This window comes from Neolamprologus brichardi, chromosome 15 (genome assembly GCF_056152115.1).
Source record: "Neolamprologus brichardi isolate AB-2024 chromosome 15, ASM5615211v1, whole genome shotgun sequence".
In the NCBI taxonomy this organism is placed as follows: domain Eukaryota; kingdom Metazoa; phylum Chordata; class Actinopteri; order Cichliformes; family Cichlidae; genus Neolamprologus; species Neolamprologus brichardi.
In genome coordinates, this window is record NC_142118.1 from 8,224,045 (window position 1) to 8,251,912 (window position 27,868).

General features: G+C 39.7%; 1 protein-coding gene across 2 annotated transcripts; it reads left to right on the forward strand.

Annotated features, from left to right (window-relative positions):
- hbs1l (HBS1-like translational GTPase) lies at positions 1 to 25,287 on the forward strand. 2 transcript variants are annotated; one of them, XM_006797188.3, is made up of 18 exons: positions 10 to 282; positions 913 to 981; positions 1,209 to 1,340; positions 1,522 to 1,773; positions 13,168 to 13,276; positions 13,495 to 13,700; positions 14,549 to 14,714; positions 15,472 to 15,589; positions 17,741 to 17,887; positions 18,873 to 18,947; positions 19,062 to 19,179; positions 20,759 to 20,827; positions 20,944 to 21,048; positions 21,529 to 21,619; positions 21,854 to 21,962; positions 22,119 to 22,219; positions 24,014 to 24,158; positions 24,246 to 25,287. In XM_006797188.3, exons 1-18 carry the CDS (start codon positions 240 to 242, stop codon positions 24,255 to 24,257), a joined length of 2,067 nt encoding a protein of 688 aa, XP_006797251.1. In that variant the 5' UTR covers positions 10 to 239; the 3' UTR covers positions 24,258 to 25,287. The 2 variants fall into 2 exon arrangements, with proteins under 2 accessions (XP_006797252.2, XP_006797251.1); XM_006797189.3 differs by lacking the exons at positions 13,168 to 13,276; positions 13,495 to 13,700; positions 14,549 to 14,714; ... (9 more) ...; positions 24,014 to 24,158; positions 24,246 to 25,287 and adding an exon at positions 2,235 to 4,883 and having other exon boundaries at positions 1 to 282.
- The last annotated feature ends 2,581 nt before the right edge of the window (positions 25,288 to 27,868 follow it).

Below are 27,868 nucleotides of genomic sequence, written 5' to 3' on the forward strand. Positions count from 1 at the left end.
CTCGGCGTCGATGAAATGACGTAATTACAACAAATACGTTTGTTTGTTTGTTTTTAATTGTTTTTTTTGTGTTGTGGTTACATTTATGTATTTGCGTGACTGTCGAATCTATTGTGACCTGCCTGCTAAGGTAGGCTAGCTTCACACAGCAGCAACTGCAGGAGCTTCGCTGAGCAGTGGACACATGTCCGTGAACCGAATAACATAACAGTGGCGCCGAGAGAGGAGGCATAATCAACATGTCTCGTCATAGAAATGTTCGAGGTTACAACTACGATGAAGGTAGATGGCAAAAACGGTTCTCATTTAAATGCCGCGGCAAGGCCTCAAAGAGCTAAACCAGTTAGCTGTTTACAGCTAAGCTAAAGTTTACAGTTACTCAGTAGCTGTAGCGGCTAATGCTAGCTCGTTTAACTGGCAAGATCCAATTGCTGTCGTGTCACTTGGCACCTAGCATATGGTAAATTGTCCTATAACGACAGTAATTACTAATACCCACGCAAACCCAAGATTTTGGATTAATGTTATAGTGAAAAATTATGATGTGAGGTGTGTGTAACTACTAAATTTACTAATGTTTACTCAGGTTATTGCTAGCTACTTGCCTAGCTTGCTAACTATCCAGTGTTTTGTTTGTGTCAATAACACCAGATTCCTTACTTGCTCTTCTTTACATTCAAATCTCCCAACGTTGTTAATTTGCGGAATATCTCTGTAAATAAAGCTTAGAGTTAAGCGATTAGAGGAAAATCTCCAGGTTTCCAGTGTGCAGTGGCATTCATAAAGTTGCTGACAAAGCAAAGTCACAGCTGGCATAAAGGGACTTTACTGCAATTGTGTATACGACTGTTTGTGTGAGGCACAACAAAATGAGCAAAGGTATCCATCTAAGTGTTGGTCTTTTTTTTTCAGACTTTGAAGATGATGACATGTATGGACAGTCTGTGGAGGATGACTACTGTTGCATTTCACCAGCAACAGGTTGGTTAGCATTGATGCATAGTGAAGATGGAGCAGAGTAATTTGAATCTGTCTGAAGTTAAGCATACACTGCATTTTCAAATAAATAACTTTTTTTCATTACACTCATTGATAACAATAGTTGCTTACATTTCCAGTTTAAGTTTGAAAATATGCAACATTAGGTAGACATCATATATGATAACGTATAATCTACTATTAAAATTAAATGGTTTTGGCTTATCTAGCAAATCAGTTCATCTACTCACGTCAAGAAAGACATGCACCAAGGGAAGAGCCTTTAGAGGAGGAAGAATTTGAAGATGATGCTGTCCCTGTGTCCCCTACTGTCAACCAGAATCTCAACCCTCTTGATCAAGGTAGTATTTTTGAGCACACAACTGCGGCTCAGAATATAACTTGTTTTTTGTGTTTTTACAATTAAAGGTTCCATGCACCAGTTCATTTTGTCCTTTAAACTTTTGATGTCTTTTTTTAAATTTGTGCTTTTTGTATGGATCACAAATCTATTGTGTGTCCAACGTTTGCTGTACTCTTTAGCCAAGCTGTATTCCTGTCTGGACCACATGCGGACTGTGCTGGGAGATGCGGTGCCGGACTCAGTCCTGACCCAGGCAGCCATAAAATGTGGATTTGACCCACAGAGGGCACTGGATGCAGTACTGTCTGAAGACACTAAAACCGCTCCAGTTACCAGAAGTACAGCTGAAGAGACTGGTACAGTAGAGCGAGCTAACCAGGACAAAGCGCCGCAACCACAAAGAACCAAACAAGAGGCTGTGGCTGACAAAGGTACACCTTGAGTGGGTCAAAATAAAATTGTTTCACTGATTAAGAACTGTTACCCCTGAGTGATTCAGTGTAGTAACACACCGGGAGGACGTTAATTTGTGGCATTTAAAGGGTTGTATAACAGATTTGGGTTTTCTGTGGAGTTTCATAGCTATGAAAAAATAGGTGGGTGTTCCAAGATAAGTATTTCCCATTTCCTCCTCAAACGCAGTCAACATAGGTCACTGCTGCTAGTACTTCTATATAAATATGTGTCATTATTGGGTGTATGGAAGCCTAACAGCCAGTAGTGTTCTTTGTTGATTTCACACAAATTTGTATAGTGATACAAATGTTTAACAAAGTGCCTTCTTTCTGTCTTTTTTTTCTCTTTTTTTACTACATGATTGATTTGACTTCTGCTCTGTGGTCCCCCCTCATCCCTCCTCTTCGACAACTGCACTTGGCTTTTGTAAGGTAAGGAGCCTGCTTGTCTGCTTCTCACACAGACATGACATCCAAGGCACATGAATCCAACACACATGGGCACAAACATGCACATCCACATGTACCTGAACTAAAAGCACCCAGCTTATGTGACCTCTTATCTCAACCAAATGCCGGCAGCTGTGAAAAGCAGGATTTTAGCCTTAAAAACATTAGCCCAGGTGTTAGCAGTGGTGGTAGTCTGGCACAGCTCATCTCTGAGCACGAGCAAAAGAATAAGGGGTCAGTAGTAGCTGACACAAGGCAGGGCTTGGACGTTTCCTCATTCAACAAAGGACTAAATGCAACAACAACAGCATCCATTATGTCTAGTCAGAGTAGTATTTCACTGGGAGCTTTGGCATCTTTAAAGACATTATCAGCATCACCGGCCTCTCCTCCCTCCATCCTTTCAGTTTCACTCAGTAGTCTATCGCTAAACAACCCCAAGACAGCAGCTGCAGGCTCTTCTATGGCTGCTCCTCCTGGATTTGGGAGTCTCAGCTCTGTTGTGCAGAAAAATCAGCAGTCTGTTGAGGTTGGAGGCAAAGCCATGCTGGGTGGTTCAAAGGGTAGCCCGACATTGGCCGATTTAATCCAGGAGCACTCAAATCGAAGCCCAGCTTTTAGTAATTCTCTCCTTACTCCTCAAAGCAGCATACCATCTGCAATGTTTCAGGGAATGGCTGCACCAGCACAAACACTATCCCTGTGCGAACTTGCTTCCCAGCACCAAAACAGAAAGAAGAGTTCCCCTCAATCACAAAGCACTGAAAGACTAGCGAATGCTCTCTCCTCATCAAAAATAACTAGCATCACTCCCCCATGTCTGGCTGGCACTGTCTCATTGTCCCAGCTTGCCTCGCAGCATTACAGCAACAGTTTCTCAACTTCCCCCAAGCCTTTCAGCTCTGAATCTCCAGAAAATGCACTGAAGCAACCACCTGGTCTCTCTGAGCAGCTCTCTTTGTCACATATGGCGTCTGAACACAAAAGCAAAACCTCAACCACCTCAAATGGGTCACAGTGCTCCCTCACGTCGCTCTTTTTACCAGCAAAACCAGAGAAGACTGGCATGTCAGAAGAGAGTGCTACAGAGGGTGGTGCCAAGTGTGAACTCGACCACAGACCATACCACCAAATCTTCAGACAACCTAAACCAGGTCACACTATTGATCTGACTTCACTGATGGCCCAGTCACATGGAGAAGGTCTCCATCAGCTTGAAAGTGACCTCCCATCACCCATGTCTCCAGCTGCTTTTGCATTGGGGTTGGATGTTTCCGTTTTTGCAAAACCATCAGTGTTTGCGATTACTCTGTCTGTTCAGACTAGCAGAAGACAAAAGAGGATGAAAAATGTACTAAAGGGAAAAATAAAAGGTCAGAGGAGAGGAAGTTATTACAAGGCCTTCCTCTCTCAGTCGCAGGAGAAATCCAAACAGCAGCTTCCCACACTTTTGCCGATTGTACCTTTCCGCTTCGACACCCCTTCGCCTGATGACATCGTCCGTGCTAATCAGCGGAAAGCTTTCACCAGGTAGCCACAAGGAAAGCGCTTAATTCAGTTGCATCTACCTTGGTGCTAACTTGACTTGCTTTGAATGAGAACCCCACTTCTATCTGGGCCCTTTTGCTCTTATCACTGAACTAAACCCAGAGATGCAGCACTCAGGGTTGCAAGTCTGCACTCATTTATGGGGACTAAAGGAACTTTTGGGTCCAACAAAATGACATGCTGACTCTGATCACTGGTTAAAAAAATAATAGAAAGATTATTCAAGCATTTATGTATTTTTTTTAAGTGAACACATTCAGAACAAAGAGAAATGAACTCACTCTGGCAGCTTAACAATAATCTTAGCTAACCCAAGCAAACCTTCAAAGAACAATTTAAGTATTTTAGGAACTTTTAGAAAGATCTTTGTTTCTTATTGCTGTAGTTAGCGTTCTCTCCTTCATTTTAAATGTAGTCTTATTTTTGTATGCTTCGAAGGCCAATGGCTTTTTAATTTTTTTATGATCGCAGCAAAGAGAAAGTTCATGTATACTCTAGATGTGACTTTTTTTCTGAGCTGCATGAACCCTCAAAAGACAAAAGAGGTTGACTTTGTTTGCAGGTGTGCTGCAGCTATTGGAATATGGATCAGTTAACCATTGTACTGGTTTACTGCTGCCTGTGTTTGAGATCATGGGTTTGACTTTTTGGTTTAGAGGACACCTGGAGATTTTCCCATGAGGGAAGAGGAACACATATGCATATGCGTACAGACACACAAACGAATACACAAAGACAAGCAAAATCTTTTAACTGTTAAATATTGAAAAACTGAGGTTTTTTGCATGGAAGCACTATATACTTTTACAATACTTTTACTGAATTAGTCAAAGTGAATGCCTTCATACTGTAGTAAAAGATTTTAATTTCGTTTTGTATACATGGGTTTAATTTACACTGGGTGTGTCTTCGCACACTGCCAAAGGTTAATTTGTCTGTTTCGAAATAAAGATGATTGAATTTATGTGCTCTGAGTGAACCTCTGTCTAGTCTTCTCCTTCAGTTTTTGCGAATGTGTGTGTGTTAAACACGTTTTTTGGCTTGTTGTAAGGAACTAATCCTACCTAATGAATTAAAAGTGCTCTATTTTAATGTATAATTGTATAGTAAAGTGCCAGTATAGGACAATAAACAGTTGGTCATAGTGGTATCTTTACCAGTTAACAGAGCATTTGCCTGTTTTTAAAGAGACATTTTTATAAAGAAAACATTATTGTTTATCTGCAGTAAAGCTTCCATTTTTAAACGGTTATGCTAAAGTGTCTTGAGGCATTTTTGGTTTTGACACTCTTGTTTTTTACTGATTCATTGTTGTTTTAAGTGTGGGAATTCATGTTGGTAGAAGAGGAGTAAACGTCATGCAGGTGCAGAGAGTAAACTGGACCCCCGGGGTGTCTTCCAGAAAGGAGAGCCTGAGGGAGATGATAAATGATAAAGGACAGTTAGTGTTAACAATAGCAAGATAAACATTAGAGGTGAAACAGGTTTTTCAGTGTACAAAGCTTGCAGTCCTTGGAAAATGGTGTTTGGAAATAATTAGATGCCCTGGATGTGTTGTGGTCTGTTTTGTGTGAAAAGGTGCAGGTCCAGAGTGTTTTTATAGTGTTTTTTTTCAGGGAATCAAGAAATGAACAAGTTGTTATTAGCAAGTGGTTTTGTCCAGCAGCTATTTGTCCTTTTTTCTCAAGGGGAGCCGCTGTGTGGGTTTGTGCAGGAAGCTGCACTCTTGGAGAAAATGTCAAGCCAAGCACATGTCGACTCTGCACAGCAGCCGATAGACTGCTGTGCCTCTTATACACCACCTACGTAGGAAAATCTGATCAAGCCTCTCAACTTTCACAGCTTTCTCAGAGGCTGTGACAGATCAAATCCTCTTTGTGTCTTTACAGGCTCTGCATTTCTTGCAAGGCATACATGTTGCACAAACTATGATTGGTTTTGAAGTGGTGCCAACTCTGTGGAAAATACTATTGTTCTAACAAGTGGTCAAAAATAAGCAGATGCACTTGGACTTACATGCGTCAGTATTATGTCTTTTTTGTGGTGTGTGTTCTGTTAAAGGGCAAAATGGAAAATTTTGCATTCAGAACATTTGACCTCGGTGCTGTGGTTGAATGCAAGACAAATCCTAAATGTCTTTTTTTTTTTTTTTTTTTTAAAACATGCAGCTGGCATGCACAGTAGTTCCCCAAATTTGTTAACAGCTACACTTTTCCAGGAGTTAACATGCAAGTAAACATGTTACACATTTAAACGACCACATATTACTTATAAATAAAGAAATCTTTGTTAGGAATATTTGACTTACAAATCAAGGAATCTCTCTGTTCAGTATTTACTATGCAATCATTGTCACAAAATGTGATTTTGAATATGAAATTGTTTGGGTGAGTGGTTCTCATACTTTGCCTGAAAGCTGTTTAGCGGTTTCCAGTAGCTAAAAAAACTTTGAAGGCACTCACTAGCTCTTTTTCTGTCCCAAATATCAGCTACTAATATGAGCTGAGACAGTAAATATAACTCTATTTTAAAGTTTTGTCAGGGTCCAGGCTGTGGTAAGATTTTATAATTGGATTTTATTTGTGTCAGGTGGAGGCATGTGTGTATGCAGGCACGTGCAACGAACAATCTAATTGCTTGTGGTCCTGTGTTTTGTTTTGTTTTTTCCCCCAAGCAGTGGAGTTGCTGTCCAGGTAACAGAGTACTCCTCGATGCATAGGCCCATATCACCAAGCCTTAGGCTACATCATTTTCTGATGTGCACATCCCAGAATTGTAACAGTAGACTTGACACAGACCTCAATAACTGTGATAGGTCTGTGTGGTAATAATGTATGTTGCAAACCTAGTAAGTGGATTAGTAAGATTATAGCTCTGTAAAACACGATATAATAGGCTGTAATTATATCTCACTTCCTTATTTTGCTAATTTACAATTCTGCCAGTGTAAACAGTGTAAACATATAGTTTTTTAATTATACATGCGTAGACTCTGGTGCGTCTTTAGTCTTTCTGTCTTCCTGCATTTCAGTAAATGTATCTTGATCACAATTTGATTTTTTTTCAAGTCTGGCATTGACAGCTCAGTTTGACCTATGATGGCAGAGCAATGCAGACATACTAGCTAGGGCTGTGCCATGTGGTATTGTATTGTAATACAAGTATAATAGTAATTTATTTTTAAATTTAATGCCAGGTGTTTATGTTTCTTATTGCATCCAACCAGGGGACAAACTCGGGCATTTCTTAGAGCCACATGTGAGCTTTCGATTGAATATTTGAAAAGGAGCTGCTTCAACAACCCTCTAACAAAGAAGAGGGTTGTTGAGAAAGAAAGAAAACTGAAAGAAAACTATTCCAGCTAAAGGTGGAAGCAACAAATAAATGTGTTTCACCACTTGAGGCAGAAACAACCCGTCAAGTACAAGAAAGTTCTACAAAGGAAGAGATGCTAGCAGGGATGATCGTCCCAAATGTCAGCAAATGACTCCACCAAAAACTGCCTGAACACTTGCTAATTATGCTCCATACGACAGTAAGAGCAAACGGTGGATGGAAATTACTGATGTGGTTACACAGTGGAAAACCAGGGCTTTAGGCAACTGGTTTAAAAGCTCAAACTGGGATACAATATCCCATGTAGAAAATATGGTTGAATTTGTTTGTGTAACAGTGCTGTGCAGCTCTTGCAGTGTGAGTTATTGTTAAAGTGTTAAGTGGTTATTTTCTACTTAAATGATCCAGGGAAAAACCTGATAGGCTAGTTTTCTGCTTACAGTTGACTTATGCTGTGCCACTACAATTCTGTAATATCGTGATATAATTTTGAGACTATAACGTCCGCCCCTAATACTAACATGTCAGTATAAATCCAACAGCATTGCCCGCTATGGCCAGGCTTCAGTGCAATACATGGGATTGGACAGACTGTAGTATGCCTGGGCGACCTGCCTGGACATATCATTTGCCCAGACATATATTGGTAACATGCCCAAGCAACACACCCAAGAAATCCATGCTATGTGTTGGGGGAAAAACTGGATAAAATGCCTTTCAGTGAAACAAACAGCAGCAGGGAAGTTTTTAGTCTCATCTAACTGCAGTTACCGTCAAACTATGTGAGCAAGTGCTTCTTTTCAAGTTTGGATCTCATTTAGTTATTGCAGTTATTGTTTGCAGATGGGGAGTGTCATATAGTAAATCCTTAACCCACTAATCGCCTTGCTTTAGCAGAATGCTACTTTTTATGCCAAAGTCTGCTTAGCTGCATGAATTATTAAATGACATTTATATTGTTTGTTTTCCATTCAGACATGCTCTAAATTTGCAAAAATTGGGATAAAATGTGGAAAATGTATGTCTACAAGGAGGTGTTTATTAATAATATAGCTGTTAGGCTCTATGCATTCCTGACTATGGCAGAAAAGATTACAGTCACCCCTGCTGTTGTTGTTGTTGTTGGGGATTTTTTTTTCATGTTGGCAAAACAGTTCAGCCTTAAGTTGTGTGCAAGCACTTCTGTTTAACTGCTCATTAATACAAATATCTAATCAGCCAAACACATGTCATCAACTCAATGCATTTAGGTATGTAAACATGGTTAAGACAATGTGCTGAATTTCAAACTGAGCATGAGCAATTTGAAATCATCTCAGACTGGTTTCTTGAACATCAGTTTTATTTTAGCTCTAGTGGCCTCCGCAGTCAACAGATCTCACTCCAGTAGAGCACCTTTGGGATGTGGTGGATCGGGACATTCTCATCAAGGATGTTGGGATGTGGATTCAACAAATCTGCTGCAACTGTGTCACGCAAGCACCTCAAGATGGACCAACATCTCTGAGGAATGTTTCCAGCACCATGTTGAATCTATGCCATTGAGAATTAAGTTAGTTCTGAAGAAAAAAAAGTGGGTCCAAACCAGGGTTAACAAGGTGTACCTTGTAATAAAGTGTTGTTAAAACCATATTTAAGCAGCTTGTTATAAATGGTAAATTCAGATTTCTAGGCTCTCCCAATCACTATCAACTTTTGCTAAGCTAAGACTTCTGTAGTTTTATTCTTAAAGCATTACATGTAGTGTATGACCCTTTGACCTTTTTTTGGCGGTGGGAGGGTTGTTAAGTTGTGGTTTTGGGATAACTTAACAAATGTGCATGAAAAAAGAGTCACAGTTTCTTAAAGTAGTTAAGATTTGAAATGTTTCTCCAACTAGTTTTATATGAAATACTGTGTAGCAGAAAAACAAGTCATCCAGTGGCAATTACTCCATAATGTAAAAGTGCAGAAAAAGATCCTGTATGCATGAACAACATACAGATGACAGAGTACTTAATGTAGGAATATAATTATGACTCAAAATGTAGGTTTGAACAGGAATAAGGTAAAAGCTTATGTACAGTAAGCCTTGAGAATGTGTGTACTTGAGTCCAGCCACAGTACAGTGTGTCATTTCAAAACCTCACTATCGTTACTATCATTACCCTGCTTGATGCATGGTGCTGTTAAAGTTGGCATAGAGACTTTATTTTTCCATGCGGGTCTTTTGGCGTTCTTTCTGCAGAAGGGGCAGATGTGCAGTCATGTCCGTCATTAAAGTTCACTTCTAGATTCCTCAAACAAGAAAGCACTGAACAACAATGTCACTTAAAATAGATTGACATAGTTATTTCTTTCTCTTTTTTTAGACAACAGTGTAAACCACAGTGTACATTAAAGTTGTAGGTTGTCGTGCTGTAGGTCAGAGACTTTAGTCTCTTTATAGACCTGTTTTGAACTATAAAAACACATTAGGTGAGAATTTCAAGTAGCTTCTGGGACTAAAGGTTAACTGCTGAGTAGGTGGAAGTCACAGATGCAGATATATATATTTTATGAAATCTTCGATTGTGGTACTGACACTGTGGGTCTGTATGACTCATCGTGAAAGGGGTCAGATCCTACTCATAGCTTTTGCCTCCACCAGCAGTCTCTTTTTCATTCATGTTTCCATCTATTTTTCAAACATGAATGAAGTTTGACTCCCAGATTGTCGCATTGAGAATAGATCCACAAGTTTAGGGTAGAAGATGGACTAAATTGAAACCGAAGAACCCCATGGATTTTTATTCCAACCTTTATGGTTGAAATCATGTAATTAACAATAGATTTAAACTGGTTTACATATATTCTTAATTACTAATTTCCCTTTTTTCGTTTTTTGTAACAATACAAATTAGAGATGAAACTGGCACACTGGCGCAGATTCAGAAATGTTAGGTGACTCACTTCAAATATTCCCCTATTCCTCCCCACTCCCACCCCTGTCTCTCTTTAGATATTTTGACATAAAGTCGACACACCTTATGTCTCATAGGCTGTAGCGGCCTCAAGTGGTTGGTGTAGTCTTTGCCCCACCCCTCACCTTTTCTTTTGTCTGCACTGCGTTTCTGTGTTTAGACAGACAAGGGAGGGTTGATTTGCATATCCTGGGTGCACTCCCTTTATTCTGTCATGAATAAGATGACTCACTTACTCATTCAGTCACACTAAGGGTCCCCTATAATAGAGAAATCCTGGATAGAAGGATACCATGTGTTTACTTACCAGTCCAAACAAGGTAAAAGATCCTGCTCTGCGCCTCGGAGCTATATCGCGCCGAATCATTTTTCTCATGTTACCATCCTGGAAAAGTGTTGCAGTGTTTTGACAAAGCAACATGCACAGTTAATAAGGGGGTTGACATTTGCTTAAGAACTTGAAGGAGTACAGCAGAATGTTTGGTTTTTCTTTTTCTTTTTGAAAAAACTAATTTTTTAACAAAAGCAAAGAACCCGTCACATACTTTAGAGCATGATGTATTTTTTTTTTTATCACAATGTGTATTGGTAGATTCATTAGAGTTTCCCAGTTGTCGTATCATTCTTACTTGCTCTAATGAGGCAGTGTTAGCCTTGTTTCCAAAAACAGTTGTGACTCTTATGTGAAACATGAATAAGAATGAAATCAGTTGACCATAATTTGAACTACTGTCAAATCATATTAATCGATTGATTGAATGAAAAATGATCCTGGTCCTGAATCTGTAAATACCATTTACAGCTGTGCAGGTGATCCAAATGCACAAACCCACCCATCTCTGTACCATCATGGCTGCTGGCCTGTTTTTTTATATACTGACAGACTGTCAGTCGCTGTCTGTCAAGGACCCTGTCTCGGGGCCTGAAGCTCAGTATTGGTATTTGTAAATTTTACATTGTCCTCAGTACTTGGTATTCTGCATATAGACAGCAATAACATTGGGTAGGTGTACAATTTATAAAGCACCCCTGCACTACAATGCCACGCCCTTTATTTCTTAAGGATCACAGCTATAAGGTTTACGGCCTTGCATATAGAGATTCCTCTATATTTTTGATTTTATACACCAAAGAAAATGATATATAGTTTTATTTTGCACTGCTAACTATTTTGCTAACATTCATATTTTAAAAGGCAATAACATTTCCCAATTTGACCCTTAATGTTTTATCTTTGTACTAATTTCAATTAATATGTAGGTTTTTGGGTGATTTGCAATTGACTGGATTTTACAGAGGGCTCCAACTCCTTTAGATACAGAATTGTAAGTGATTTTCAAGTTTTCAAGTGGCCTGATGTCCTGTTGACACAGGTGGTAGAAACCTCTGTGTCGCTGAACAAGGACCAGAAAAGCCCCCAGCTGCACGAAGAACCAAAATTCCCCAGAGAGTACTTTTTCCATCTCATGTTGCTGCTTACTGCAGGACAGGTGAAACTGAAACAGTAGATTTCATAAGATAGTGGTGTTTTGAAAATTGCTGTAATTTAATCGCAGCGGTGGTACTTTTTTGAATCTTTTTCTTTTGTCGATTAGATTTAGCTGTCATTTCTTAAGTGTAGTTTTTCCGTTTTTATCTCAGTTGTTGCAAGCTCTGCTTTGGTTGTCCCCTTTTTCCACATTTAAGTAGATATGGATAAGTGTGTGGGAATCAACAGTATGCAAATGCCATTAACTTAAAAAGCCACACTAGAGTGTGGTGAGCTGACTTGTGTCGCAATGTTTCTGAGTGAAAGGGACTTTTTCTCTAATGCAGAGCAAGTCATTCAGAGAGTGTTTGGTTAGAGAAAGTCCATTAATATTCTGTTGAATCACACCTCTTTCCTCTCATTTTCCCTCAGGGTATTTTTTTTATGATGAATAAAAGGTATAAACATGTAAGGATTGACAGAGTTGTAGTGTTTTCATAAAATTCATGCTAAACAAAAGCTAGAAGATGAAGGTATATCCACTGTTTTATCACTCCAACACATTATAGAAATGCTGAAGGAAGAAAATGCTGGGGGGTTGTGTGGGAGTTTATCCTATTTTGATACAACAAGGAAAGAAACATAAAATGTTTTATAGAAGTGGCAGTTTATTAGCTCTTCTCTTCAAGCTTTCTGTTGTGCATATATGGACATATTTTTTTTTTAATCAGTCGTTTGTGCGTGTGTGATAATGGATGCATTCACTTTCAGTGCTGCACTTGCTGAGGTGACACCTTTTCAAAAGATTCATTCTGCGAAATGCTGTGTCACACTGATCTATTTACGTGGAGACGGGAGGCAACGGCCACTTCTGAAATTAACCCTTTCTGAACCAGGATGTCACTGCCGCGCACAGACGCACACTGTGTGCAGTAGGCTTGGCTGTGCAGCCCAGTCTAAATGAATCAGAAACGGGTTGATATGACTGGGACCGGTGGCCATTTGGGACTGGGATGACAAAGCAGTGACCTCAACAAGTCTCACTGCTGCATAATATGAACTAGCAATCAGATAGATATGAGGCTCAAAGTGCAACTTATTGCAATCTGCACTCTTACTGCGCTCAAGAATATGCCAACGTGCAACTATAACCAGTAAAATAGTCATTACCTGAATCTGTTGGACATCACTGATGTGTGCATGGTTGTTTTAGAGTGTTGTAAAACATTATCTTCAAGCAACTTAAAGGAGTCCAGACGCTTTTCTTTGCAATCTCCTTTGACTACGATGACCCGGATGACTGAGAACCTTCACAGACAAAACTATCTACTTAATAACACAATAAATATTGACATTATTTCTCTGGACTGGTTAGACACATTGTGAATCTGAGGTTTGAAGCTGCTCCACTCGCTTACTCTGATAATTGTTGAAAGATTGAATCTTAATGTCTTTTAGTTTAGCTAATATTTCTATATTAACCTTGATCTTAGTGCATGCCCAGAAAAGTCTAGATGTAAGCGACCACAGTGGAAAAAGAAACAAACGGAAAAACTTTTTCTCCTTGGAGAAAGTGTGAGTCATGGAGGCCTTTGTTTGCCTTTTTGTGTCTCTTATTTTTCTCAGCTAAAAGCAGAGATGCTTCTCACAATAAACTGGACTCTGAAGTTTTACCAAAAGTGGCCCGCATGACCGTCTCTGGAAAGAAGCAGACTATGGGTTTTGATGTTCGAAGGTAACTTAACCCTTCCCCTGTTGTCATGTTCAGATTGTTCTCTTAAAACAGTAAAAAAAAGTTATTTGACTGTGATTTAAGCCTTTAGCAAAATTGGGATTTCATTTGAAGCAAAAGCTAAAGACTGATCTGTTTGGTTAGAAGGAGATTAGAGCTTGCGAGACATAATTTTCACTTGTTGCAAAGAAGCGTATTCACACTTCAATTTCTCTTCTCAGCACAGGGGAGAACGGTGTTGTCATCACAGCTACAGAAGCTGCCTCCAAACGCCCCGAGACTCCATCTAAAGGGTCCAACGGGGACGAGCCCGTGACCGGTCCCACCCCGAGCCGTTCATCTGGGAAGGCACGGCAGGCCATCAATATCAAAGCTGAGCTAGAGAAGAGACAAGGGGGCAAGCCTCTGTTAAATTTGGTAGTTATAGGTAGGCTGAAAATACTAATATTAATGCTCCACCTTTTATGAACTATTTTGTTGACCACTCAGTTAAATAGTACTTTAACATTTAACACTTTAGGGTATTTTGAATGCATGCAAATCCAAGTTATACGTTAAAAGAAGAGTTTGATCAGCAGTCACAGTGCTTTGAAATTTGGGAGTATACACAAAAGTATGCTGAGTGGGAGTTCCTTTTTTTAATTTTTTTAAATCGGGCACTTCTTGGGTTGAGTTGGTTTTTCCCCTCATATTCTAGAACCTGTGTTCAGTGCCTTGATATTTCGATTTACAGTTGGGCAGTTAATCATATTGAAGATCTCTTCTTGCTGCCCTTGTTTGGTTGGCTGTGCCTATGTCACCGTTGAATGTAGTAAATGAGTCGAGCTTCAGACCAGCTCAGTTGCTCAATCATTATTTCTCATTCTCAGTTACAGCAGAAAAAGTGACTTGGTAGTTTCAGAAGTGCAGATGATTCTAGTTTCCCACAGCCTATGAAACCTTTCGTTTTACCACGATACCCCCCCCCCCCCCCCCCCTTCCCCCAGAACCTTCGATCCTTCTTCCCATTTCTTTCTACCCCCCTTGCCACTTGTGCAATTCTACTTATTTCCTTCTCCCATCTGTGGCTTCCCTTTGCTGTTTTATCATTTTCAGTTCTCCCACCTGCCTTATCATTCTTAGCACATTCTTCCTCTTTTCCTTATCTGTCTATCCCTCCCTCCATTCCTCGTCAGAGTCCTTTAACACTCCCCGCCCTTAGAGCCTATTTTCTTTCTGAATGACTTTCTTCCTCAACTCGGCGCTATGATTACAGTACTAGTCCTCTCTCTACAGGTCATGTGGATGCGGGTAAGAGCACACTGATGGGCCACCTGCTATATCTGCTCGGCAATGTCAACAAACGCACCATGCATAAGTACGAGCAGGAGTCGAAAAAGGCAGGAAAAGCCTCCTTCGCCTATGCTTGGGTTCTGGATGAAACGGGCGAGGAGAGAGACAGGTATATATTGACTATGAAAGTGCGCACAAAGTGAAAGATGCGTGCACAGTTATTACATAATAATCAGCAAATTTATATTTGCAGAGAAAATGTGCATTTATTGTTTTTAAGGACATATTTTTATTACATAACATTATATTTATTACTCCAAAAAAATGTTTGCCTATATATGCATTCCAAGTTGAGGGTAAAATCAGATTTATTAGCTCACAGGTAACTACTATTATGCTAAAAGATGTGAGATTCAACTTGGAATCTTTTTTTGCTCAAGCTTCTTTAGATTAGAAAAGCCTTGTTGAGTTATCGATGCAGACGGTCAGTCTTGCTCTGGATGGATGAAAAGGGTTAATTTGTTACAAGAAAGCTGTTTTTCCGACGTGACATGGGATTTTTATTTCGTACAAAAGGCATTTATCATAAAGAAATATGTGTTTAAAAAAATATGTCCCTGCTTGCACTCTGTTGTTATTATCAGAGTGAAACGGAAGCGAAATACGGCAGAAACAGAAAGTGACATGGGTGGGAATCCATATTCAACTTATCACTAAGTTCTGAAGCAGATGCGTAATACTTACGAGCCTCGCCCACCAGACGTGCAGTTACACAGGAAATGACCAGGACTTTAAATCTGGATTCCCTTATAAGGCCTTCCAGCCACTTTAGCACGCTATTAACATCTAGAATTTTCTCATATTCAAGTGTATCAAATGGTTAAAAAATGAATTGTTGGCTTTTCCCCCCCTTTTTTGTGCTTCAGAGGTGTTACAATGGATGTGGGCATGACAAAGTTTGAGACAAACTCTAAAGTGGTGACACTGATGGATGCACCAGGACACAAAGACTTCATCCCCAACATGATCACAGGAGCTGCACAGGTATAACATGAAAAGCTCTTCAAACAGCCTGATCAGTGCATGTAAATCAAGGCTGTGAGTGAGATGTTGCTAGATGTTGGTGGGCTGCACATTTACAGTTTACGAATGATCGAAATGGACGTGCCTGATGAAATTAAAGTGCTGCAAAAATACAAAATCAGACCTCATAAGAAGAGGTTACAGATGAATATGAAGGAGTGTAAGTAATGAAGTTAGAAAGCTACATCTATGTACAGGTTAGTAATCAGAAACTGTGAAAAGTGGCTTGAATCTATAATTTATGAGATGAATAATAAATATAATGTGATAATAATGAAGGGGATACAGTTTGAAAAATACCTATTTCAGTAACCTATGTGCTCAGTAACCTATTTCTGAAAAATAGATTGCTCTTTATCGAATCTTCTGCTGTACTCTACTCAATCCATCGGTTAGCTGCAAATATGACTCAACCATTTAAACAATTCTAACCGATCCTAAAACATTTTTCTGACTTTGAAAACGTCTCGATTAAAATGGCCGCTTTCCCTCCTTCCGCACCCTGACATCTTGAAATAACTTTGGTGGTTTTGGGTGTTGGTATCGCAAGGTGTTTTTGCAGGCATGGGTGTGCTTGTCTGTGTCTGCTTTGGGGAGCTCGTGTAATTTCTCTTTTACCATATGACTGTCCTCACATTTACCTCTTCATGTAGTGACTAAGGGGTTTCTGCTGTAAGCAAATCAAGGTGACAGTGTGTCATGTACTTAGGAGGATATTTTTCAATGTATTTTCTCCAGTAGAACATGAATTTCTAAGTCAAAATGAATAGAAATTTCTGTAATGCCACCTGCTTATACTTGTATATAGTATAAAAGTATAAAATATTTTGTCATGAAACACTTGGGGCATTCATTATGACCAATATCAGTAATAGGGTTTCCCCCGTCAGTCAGCTGATTTAATTCTTTTTATTTAATGTGCTTTAGCTATAAATTTGGCTTTCAGGGCATGCTCTCTTTGCAATTTCTTCTTTGTCTGTTCAACTTTTGACTGTTTTTTTTTTTTGCATAAGATACTGTGCCATTTTTACTTAGTTTACTAAAGTTTAGAGGAGAGCATCCAGTTGCTGGTGACGCATGTGTTCAGTGCAGCATCTTAACGCTGGCTTACACTCGACATGAAATGTCCAAACTGTGATGTAGAACATGGCTTCAATTAATGTTAAAAGAAAGAAATGGTGACACAGGAGGAGGCACGGCTAGAAGATGAGCCAGCAGGCAAAAATCTAAATTTTTACACAGTGTAAGTAACTCAGCACTCACCTATCCCAGTGGTGACATTAAAAGGTTTACACAACATGCACTTCATGCAGTTCTCTAAAGTGATTTTCTCAGGAAGTGCATATAAACATCAAGGGTTAAGTCGGTGCACTTTTGCTACTGAATCTTTGATACATCCCTTGATATACATGCTCAAAACTGATTACAGGAAAAAAAATGTGGTGAACAAAAGCAAGATTTTGGCTTTAGATTGTGATGCTTGGAGTGGGTGGAAAGCTAATGTAATTGCAGGTTAAACGTGTTTTCCAACACTGAGAAATTTCCCAGGCCTGTTTTGATGCTGTAAAAACTCAAAAAATGCTGAAAGAAAAAATAACAACAGAAAATAAAAAACGGAAAATTTCATTCTTTCATTAACTTGGAAAATATTCATAGCGTGACAATAAAATTTTACATGCGATAATCAAATATTCTAAAAATAATTGTACGAAACCCCCCCATCAGTGCTCTGTTCTGTATTGGCTCCCTGCTTCTCACTTTCCGTGTGTGTTATTTGTGTGTGTGGAAGGGCAGGGAGGGCTCAGAGAAGAGCCATGACTCCAAATATGAATTACAATAAGCAACAACAAAAAGAGCCCCTAAGACTTCAGGGTAGTTTATGCACAATATATAAGCAGGACCTGTTCTGAAAGCATCAGTGCTGCTCATGTGAAAATCTGATAGCATTGCAAATGCTTTCTAAATGTGGAAACATTAGCAGTGGTTTATAAAGTTGCAAACAGAATATGTTTTGGAAAATTTACAGTGTGTGGTTTTTATTTTTAAGTCTGCCTCTGCAGAAACGTATGCATGCCAATCTCAACACCCCTTCGCCTTACTCTCTCTCTCCAGGCTGATGTGGCGGTGCTCGTGGTGGATGCCAGCAGAGGAGAGTTTGAGGCGGGCTTCGAGGCAGGTGGTCAGACCAGAGAGCATGCCTTGCTGGTGCGTTCGCTGGGTGTCACTCAGCTGGCTGTAGCTGTCAACAAGATGGACCAGGTCAGACCTTCTGCACTAAAACGAAGCACTGTGGAGGCATTTTTAAGACCAACTGTTTTTTACAGATGAACAATATGAGTGGCAGTCTGTTTGTTTTAAGCAAATAAGCACACAGTTCTGCAGGTATGTTTAAAAATTAACGTTGAAAAAAATGTTCAGCTTGTCCACCGTTGGCTGAATCCAGCAAATCTTGCTAAGGTATCTTTTTTTCTTTGTTGCAAAAGGTGTGCCCACAATCTCCCTTTTCTGTTCAAGAACAACATTGTGGAGAAGTTCAGATTATAGGAAACGATAAGGGAAAGAGCAGGCCTGTTGTGTATAGATGGACAAATCAAAGAGTTGATTGGTCATCATTGCTGTAGTTACCAGGAAACTCGAAGTCAGTGTCATGACTATAATAATTCTGCAGTTTTGAAGATCAGTGTGAAAGTTGACACTGCACATTTCAGTGCAACTAAAAAATCTAATCTAATCTATCAAGAAAAGGCCCGGTAACAGGCCTCGTAGATTGAAATATGGTGGTGTGATGTTCGGTAAGCGTTACATGCAAATATATGTAAAGAAATGTAATATGTGGCATCTGAAGGAATTTTAGAAAGGTGGGTCGATATTTTAGCCTGTCACTGTTGTACTAGTACTGCCCAGCTTCAGCTTAAGGTGGTATATCTAACCTGTGAGACTGCGGGTGTACTTGCTTGACACCATATGCAGGACTGCATAGTCAGCACTTCAGTCTAAAAGAAGTTACTCTATTTAAAGTTTTTTTTAATTTTTTTTTATATATACACCTTTTGAATGTTGAAGACCTTAACAGGAGAGAATAAGGCCTTAAGAAACTGTGTGTGTGTGTGAGATTGTGTTTTTGTTTTTGTTTCCTATAATCACTGGCATGTTGGTGACACATTTCCATATCAAAGCAGTGCTGAAGGGGAAACTCTGTTTCTTTGTGTTTTTCCTTTTTCCTGTATGTTCGTTTACACATCAGGTGAACTGGCAACAGGAGCGTTTCCAAGAAATCATCTCGAAACTTGGCCATTTTCTCAAGCAGGCAGGATTCAAGGTGAGCCGGCACGAAGTCTGAGGATTATTATATAGCTCTGCATCTGTATAATATTTTGGCTGTGAGTAAATATTTGCTCTCTTTCTTTGATTCCGTGTTTATCTTCTTTTCCAGGAGTCTGATGTTTTCTACATCCCCACCAGCGGCCTGTCAGGAGAAAACCTTGCCACCAGGAGCTCAGTGTCACAGCTCACCTCTTGGTACTCTGGGCCGAGCCTGCTGGAGCAGATTGGTAATACACTGTGGCACGTCTCGAGCTGCCGAGAGCGTTTATTGCCTTTTGACTCAAGCTACATTTTCACTCTCTACTTTTCTAAATGTGTGATCTGACGTGATGAGTCACAAGTTTTGTTTCCTAAGAAGGTTGACTGCACTACCAATGCCCAGCTATAGTTATAGAGCAGGATTAAATATTTCAAAAGCTTTATTTAAATTGGAACATAAGTCAGTAGACTAAACTCTTGATTTAACTGTCTTTATGTAAATCTAAATATATTGCCCTGAGAAAGACGGTCCAAATTTAAGGACGTTTCTCTTAAATCTGTTAAATCCTGGAGTGCCTGTGTGTTTGCAGCACTTATATTTTTGTCAAAAGAAGTTCACCCCTTTGCAGTTCTGCTCTCACTGTTCTTGAAGGTATGCAGAAAGAAGAATTAGTCATATGTAGATCATCAAGTTTGACAGCTTGAAATTCATCTTGCTGTTAACTAATGCAAGGAAAACACTATAATCACATTAAGAGCTGCAGGTATTTACTGTAAGTTGTTTATTTCCATAGGCCTCAGTTACACAGGTCTATAGAGTGGTCCTGTGAGCCACAGGGAACAATCTATTTTACCCAACCAGTTGGCCAATAGTTGCTAGAAGTTGCTAGGTGCCTTACTAAAACCCCCTTCTAATTGCTTTGAATGCTTTGATTGCTAAGAGATTGCCACGCTTGTCCATAATTTGCATGGAAGACGCAGACATGACCGCAAGTACTCCCACCTACACCGACTGTGGAGACTGTTTGTCTTTGAATTAAAAGCTGTGCCTTCCTGCTGCACTAACTTTTACTTTGACTGTGAATCTTTTCTGTTTCTGGTTTTTGTCACTTTTTTAACTTATATATCACTTGGTGTTTGGTTTGCGAATGGTTGCAGGCAAGTTGACATCTTCCATGCTAACTATAGGAAAGAGTGGCAATCTGCCAGCAGCCGGAGGTAAAGGGTTTATAGTGTAGTGGTGGTTCATTAAACTTACAAGTGAAAGATCTCTGGTTCAGTCCCAGGAAGGTCAGCTGGTGTGAGCTGAAAGTGTTTCTTTTTTCTTTAAAGAAGAAAAATGACTAAATATTTGATTACATTTATTATATTTAATTATTGAATGACTCCTTCCTTTCTTTGGGTTGGCACGAGTGTTAAAACAACAGATGGAAAACCTAAGACGCTTCGCAGCATCGAGTTAGGGTTTAATAATTTTAGCACTGAATGTGGATAATCTAACCAGGTTTACACGTTGCAGCTGCAGCAGTGTGTTTTTGTGCAACTTTTTTTCTTGAAATGAAAGCTGCAGAATCCATGCATTCTGACTGTAAGCTTGGTGCAATAGACGTGACTTACTTGAAAATGATTCACGCAACACCGCGTGACATGTGAAGTTTAGCTTCCATAGAACTGACATCTGTTTCAAAACATTCAACATCCAGTCTCAGTCTGCTTACAGAGAACATGATTCACCGCCAATGGTCACTGGACAGCTCATGTTATTTACCAGCATTTTACCGCTACTCATTGTTTACTTCCTCTTTGTTGTTTTTTTCCCCACTGAAGATGCTTTCAAGGCCCCTCAGAGGTCTGTAGACAAACCTTTCAGATTGTGCGTCTCCGATGTCTTTAAAGGTAACGTTAAATATGGAAATGGGCCCTTGATGTCTATTTTCTTAATGTCCGTTTTCATTTCTCCAATTTGTGTTTGATTGCTGAGATTTCGCTGACGTTGGATTTTCTCTTCCCAGACCAGGGTTCAGGCTTCTGTGTTACAGGAAAGATCGAGGCTGGTTATATTCAAACTGGAGACAAAATACTGGCAATGCCTCCAAATGAAACCTGCACTGTCAAAGGTATGCACTCATGTGCTTTTTTTTACCTCCCCTCTTTGTTAAATGAAATGTCATCGGGGTGGGCTGAAAAATAAAATCCTTATACGGCTCGGTTTTTAGTATCTGTACTAAAAACTATCAAATGAGAGCTCAATTATTTTTTATCTCAAAGTCTGTTAGTCATGGTTTGACATTAATACAACAAAGCATCACTCAACACCCACTGCACAGATGGAAAGTTTATTTTTGGCAGCCATACAGTGAATTTCTGTAAACCTGAAGGGAAACAGATTGATAGCATCTCACAAAAATAATAGTTTGATATTAATAAGAAGTAGAAAAACATGCGTACATTATGCAAAATCACAAAGAAAACAAATGTAAGCCTGATGTCTGCTTACATGTGGACCTTTTTTGTGTGCATCTGCTGGTGTGGATGAGTGGTAAACACTGCCACCTTAAGGCGAGTTGGGGAACAACACTGTGCTCTTTGCACTGCAGGAATTACTCTACACGATGAGGCTCTGGACTGGGCTGCAGCAGGAGACCACGTCAGCCTGACACTCACTGGCATGGACATCATTAAGATCAAGTAAAGAATGAATTGCTAAGGATGTGTTAATATAAAACTGAATTAGTATTTTTAAATATTTCTTAGCAACTGTAATTTATAATTTATATTTTGCAGCACATATAAGTATTGAGGTCTGGTTTACAGTGTTTTGATTAAATACAGACTTCATTTATTTTGCTTGTAGGGTGGTTTTATTTATTTTATTTTATTTTATTTATTTTTCAAACATATTTTCTGACTGCTTCCTTCCAGTATGGGCTGTGTGTTCTGTGATCCCAAAGAACCTATTCGAGTTTGCACTCGATTCAGAGCTCGAGTCCTCATTTTCAATATCGAGATCCCCATCACACAAGGCTTTCCAGTAAGTGCCAACAAAGCTCTGCTTTTACACACAGATACACCTAAACAATTCTGCCAAGATTTTAGTGATGACAATTGCATAATTATATTATGTGAAACGACTCTTTGCACAGTTGTATGTGCTTTAACTTTAGAAATGTGTGCACGCTTGGTGTAGGTACTGTTGCACTACCAGACAGTCAGCGAACCGGCCACCATAAGGAAGTTAATTAGTGTTCTACACAAGAGCAGCGGCGAGGTCCTGAAGAAGAAACCAAAGTGAGTTTGGAAAATAATTTATCATCATTTTCTATCCAATTATGCACGCCAGCATTTTTGTTTCTGTTTATTGTGTTGTTAGGAGTGTTTTTTATTATTTGCTTTGTTTATGGTAGCGCTGAAGCTTTTCTCTGAACTTGGAAACAATGAATAGCCTTCAAAATAAAATGTTCAAGGTACTGCCTTCCAGCGCCTTAATGTCAATGTGTGGGAAGTGTGGTTAGTTAAGTAGGAAATTTCTTTTTCCTAAACAAAACTTTACACGAACAGTAGTTTGGATATTTACTGTAGATGCACATACACTGCTCAAAAAAAAAAGAAAAAAATCATCACAACATAACACAAAGCATCATTTTTAGCTGCTTTGGCGTAAATGAAAGTGAGAAGTGTTCAACTGGAGCGGAAACGACAAAACGGCCCCCAGAAAGGAGGTTTTGCAGGTGGTGGCCATAGATCATTGCTCTTGCCTGACCCCTCATGACTGATTTATTTTTCTTTTAGTTGTGCCTCATGCTAGCTCGCCCAGGTTGGCACAGTCTCAGTAGTGTGGAGGAGATGCTAGGCAATGGGCAGTTTTACAAAGAAGGCTGGACAGGCCGTTGAAAGGCCCTAACCCAGCAGAAAGCCTGGTGTGAGGGGGAACAGGAGGAGGAGCGCTGCCAGAGTCCTAAAAAAAACCTCGTGCATTTTTTTTTATCACAGACTCCATGAAGGTGGCATGGAGGGCATCCTGTAGTGGGACCTATGCTCATAGCTCTGTTGCCTCTCCAGTGCACCTGTTGTCATTTTCATTTATGCCAGAGCAGATGGAATTGATGCAAAATGGTTTATGCTTCCTAACATCTGGACGTTGAGTTTTCAGTGCGAGAAACATTTCACCAATCATCCAAGTGACTTCTTTTGTCTCATCTGACTGCAGGTTTCCCCAACTTTATTAAGTCGACTTGTACCACAAGCCAACACATATAAATCAGTATTTAAGGTTTGATTCTCATCATCCACTGGAGCACAAACTGGGTGTTATCAGGATGCTACTACACAGAGCGAACACAATCCCCAGAGACACTGTGAAAAACGAAGCAGATGAACATCATATCAAAAAGCCCAGAGTAAATGTGGTTATCCCAGCTGGACATTTGACAAAACTGGGAAAGGCTTTCAAATCCCACCACAAGGATCAGGCTCCCAGCTGCAAACAGAGGAATATAGTGTACGCTGTTAACTGCCGGGAGGATTGCTGTGTATATATATATCAGGGAAAACGAGTCCTAAGCAGACCTACAGGCCAGTGGACATTGTTTCAATGATGAACATGTACACATCCTGGACAGGGGGGAACGCTCTTTTGAGCGGGGAGTCAAGGAGGCCATTTACGTGAAAAGGGGCCATCTCTGAATCGAGGAGGCGGCCTAAGGGTACATATTTCACCATCTTACAATGCTGTGATCGCAGCCATTCCCCAACTCTCTGTGAATAATACTGGTGGCTATTGGTCAATGGTCATGACAATTTGCATATTAATGATCATGAAACTGACCTCATGGCCCATTGTTAGTCATTATTAGTCAGTAGTTCTACTTTCAGTCATTATGCAAATATGCTGTTTATGATGTTGGGAAACCTGAAGTCAGCCGAGACTGAAGAAGTCAGTCAGATGAGTGACAAAACATTTCTCCACTGAAAATGCCACCACAAGATGGCATCGTATTAACCCCCTTTTTGCCTTAAAGTCAAGTTCTTGTTAGAATATTCAAATTCATGTCACGCTGCTTCTTGTGTGTCTCTTCTGTTGAGGTGTTTGAGTAAGGGCATGAATGCCATCGTGGAGATCCAGACCCAGAGGCCCGTGTCATTAGAGCTGTACAAAGACTTTAAGGAGCTGGGCCGCTTCATGCTGCGATATGTTGGCTCTACCATCGCCGCGGGGGTTGTCACTGAGGTAATGAGTTGGATCCTGTGGCAAAATATTCCCACTTCCCCTGTTTAATAAAGTACTCTTACTCCATTTAATTTTTCTTTCCTGCAGATCAAAGAATGAAGACCATTTCCGCCGACACAGAGCCAGCTAGCCTGACCTTGCTCTGGAGACTGCATGCAGCCAGAGACAAAGTGCAATTCAAAGAGATCAAAGAAACGCCGCTCATGGCGACAGAGCGTCTTATTCATCCATCCATTTATCCAATCAGTGTAGCAGCTGCCCCACCTGTCTGCCCTGAACATCACTAACTGCACAGATACCAAGTGCGTGGCAAGATGTCACAAAATAAACTCCCAATGCATCCGCCACCTCTCACATGTCAACTCAGTGTTGCTGAGCATCATCCTCAGTCATACAGGCGCACTACCCAGCTCCTGCTCACTCCACCTTTATCTGTCAGTAAAGCCTGTTGCTCTTGAATTGATTCCACTTGATTAAACCAATGTTTTCTTTAGACTCTGAGAAACCAATCCTATCCTGCTGAGCATCTCACAGTGATGAGTTTAACTGTGTTCTTTTTGAAGGAGCTGTAATAAATCGGATAACACTGACTTTTATTTTAGGAGTGAAAGAACAAGTCCATGTTTTTCCCCTCTCTGCTTCTATGCATGAGGGGTCAGCACTGGGTTTACACTGCCCAGTTTTCCTTGATGAGGCTTTTCTAATCAAAACTAAAATTAACTATTGTAACTAATGTTACGTTATGTGGGATTCTAAAGGGCAAAATAGTATCTTTTTTTTAAAAAACTAGAACTATTTTTTTTTTATTTTAATTTTAATAACCGAAGGGATGAAGTTTAATGCATTCAAATGTTTACTCTAACCAGGGTGGACTAGTTTAAGAACAAAAAAGTGAAAATTATCATTTCCACTTGGAGAAGGCATTTCTCATTTATGGTGAAACAATTATTACTGATTTTCTTCTGCAAATCAGCAGAAAGATGTTGTTTGAAGACCTGGTTTGATTTCCCTCTTTATTTCTTTTTCTTTTTTTAAACAAAGGCTCATCTGAGTGCAGTTTGGGGTTCAAAGAGTTGTATCATTTCTGTGCAAAAAAAAAGAAATAAGAAAAAATGCAAAATGAACATGACATCAGCAACTTGTGGTGTGAGTTTTGATTTCTGCATCTGAGAAAGTCCTTTCATCTAGTGACTTTTCGTTATTATAATCCCATAAGCCAAGAAAAACAAACCTTTCTGGAAGGGCCATCTTCAGTAAAAGTGTTGCATGTGAAGTTGAACAAAGCTTGGCTTTTGTCCTGACAGTCTCACAGCTAGAATGTAAATGCCGGCTTAATAATGTGAAATAATTTTACAAAATGCTCACAGTTGTGACCCACACACACACTTTTTTTTTTAAAGCTCTGACGCATGTTGACGAACAACCTACTCATTGTCACCTCTAATTGCGCACAATTTAGGGTGAGAGTTCAGTGAGAGTTAAGTTTCCATTCTCCTTTTCTCTTTGGAAAAAACAGAAATATAGTGGTTGTTTTTTTTGCGTAGGTGCTAATGTGACGTTCCCTGAGGTAAAACGGCTGAAGAGATGAAATATGAAAGGACGAACGTGTCCTATAGAGCGAGTATACAAGAATTCTCCAAACACAAACACAATGATTCATTATATCGTTCAGCAGTTTTTGTCACTGCGTTAACAAATGCATGCGGGCCATGACCATGTAACTTCTTAGTATCTTCTTTTAGTCCATTCTATTACATTTTCTTGTGATTGTTGCCAGCTTATAGACCGTAATGACATGATAGCATCACACAGTTGCTGCAGATTTATCAGTTGCAAATCTGTAATGCAAATCCCATTCCTCCACATCCCAAAGATGCTCTATTGCAAAACCTGTTAGTTGTTATCTTGCTTGAAGCAGCCAGCACAAGATGTGTACGTTGTTATTCTAAAGAGATAGACATGATCAGCAACAATTCTGGGATAGGCTGTGGGGTTTTAAACAATGATGTCAGGATTAGAACCCAGTGTGGTCTGTTGCTGCAGCCCATCTGCTTCAAGGTTCAATGTGCGAGTTCAGAGATTCTTTTCTGCAGACTTTGATTGTAACAAGTAGTTGAGTTATTGTCATAAACATCAACAAGACATTTTCACCCAAAGAACTGCTGCTTTGGATATTTTCTCTATCAGGCCATCCTTTGTAAACCCTGGAGATCAGCAGTTTCTGGAATACTCAAACCAGCATGTCTGGCACCAACAATCATGCCCTATTTAAAGTCACTTAAATCCCTTTTCTTCCCCATCCTGATGCTCAGTCAACTTCAGCAGGTTGTTTTGATCATGTCTACGTGAGTAACTGTACAAGGTGCTGCCACTGGATGATTGGATACTTACATTAATATAAATGAATGTACATAAATATTATAATGAACTACATAGGTGTAAACTGTATATGTATGCTTTGGGATTTAACTTCATGGAACTGGTGTCCATGTCAGTAAGTGATCTTTAAGTCATTCACAGGCCTCAGGAAGAAATCCTGCACTAGTGAGCAACTCAGCGTGAAAGTTGCTTAGTTGCCACAGGATGTTAGTGGTCATTACGCAGACACGCTACTCACCTTACAGGAAAATATATGTGCTGCAAAAAAAAAACCAGCAAAAAAAAAAAAAAAACCAGGAGTAGGAAAACGATGAGAACTTTTGTTAGTGGTATGAGTTTTTTTGGCTCATATCATAATAGTGAATCACGTTCTCTGTAAGTGGATGAGTAATGTGATGGCTTCGTGGGCAGTCGCCTTTGAATCAGCACTTCCTCAAGGAGTTGTGTACACAAATACAGTTGAAAGCACTTTAGGTGCTGTAAATTATGTTAATGTTTTTTGTTTTTGTTTAAAAAAAAACCCCCACATAGTTCTATCTTTTCATTGAGGTTCAGATATTAGCAGTGTTGGATTACAACCATGTACACATTGTACAGTCACAGAAATATAGCCACAGTTATAAAGGTGCAAAAATGTCCGTCTGTAAGGTATAATAGCAGAGACGTCTCTTCTCCAGGTATCACTAAACTCACCATTTGGACTTGGCGACTGTGAACCAACACATTTCCTTTTGCTTTGCTATTTGCGAGTAGGGTCATGCTTTAGAGCTACACAAGCTGATGAATGACCTCTTTTTAGTTTCAAAGAGACATGAAGGGTATTTCCCAAAACCTGACCTGCATAGATCCATCCTCTTGGTCTCCTCCTCAGTCATACCAGTTACATGATTGCCTCAGAAGCCCCATGCACTAAACTGTGAACTGAATGATCAAATTGAGCTAGCGCTGCAAAACCTTATGAGGGGTGTGGATGTTTAATTTTTTTATGACCAAAAAGAATGAATTAGTGTAATTTATAGTTGAAATATATCAGTAGAATTCAGCTAAGGGGGTACAGTGACATCCCTCGGCTGCCCTGGACCTCCAAGGCCCATCCAAGATTGTGAGGCCATGCATGCAATGTCCATTTAAACTTATAGACAAGTAAATAGTGTCATGCGACACATACCTGACATTTGTGTCTGTCTTTCTGAAACAAAACGGCTTCACCTCATTCATTTAACCACCAGCAGGAATAGTTCACCCAGTTTTATGATATATGAAGCAGCCTGTGAGAATAAACATAAAACTTTTCAGACCTCTGCAGTTTTTCTAAACACACCTAAAGTCAC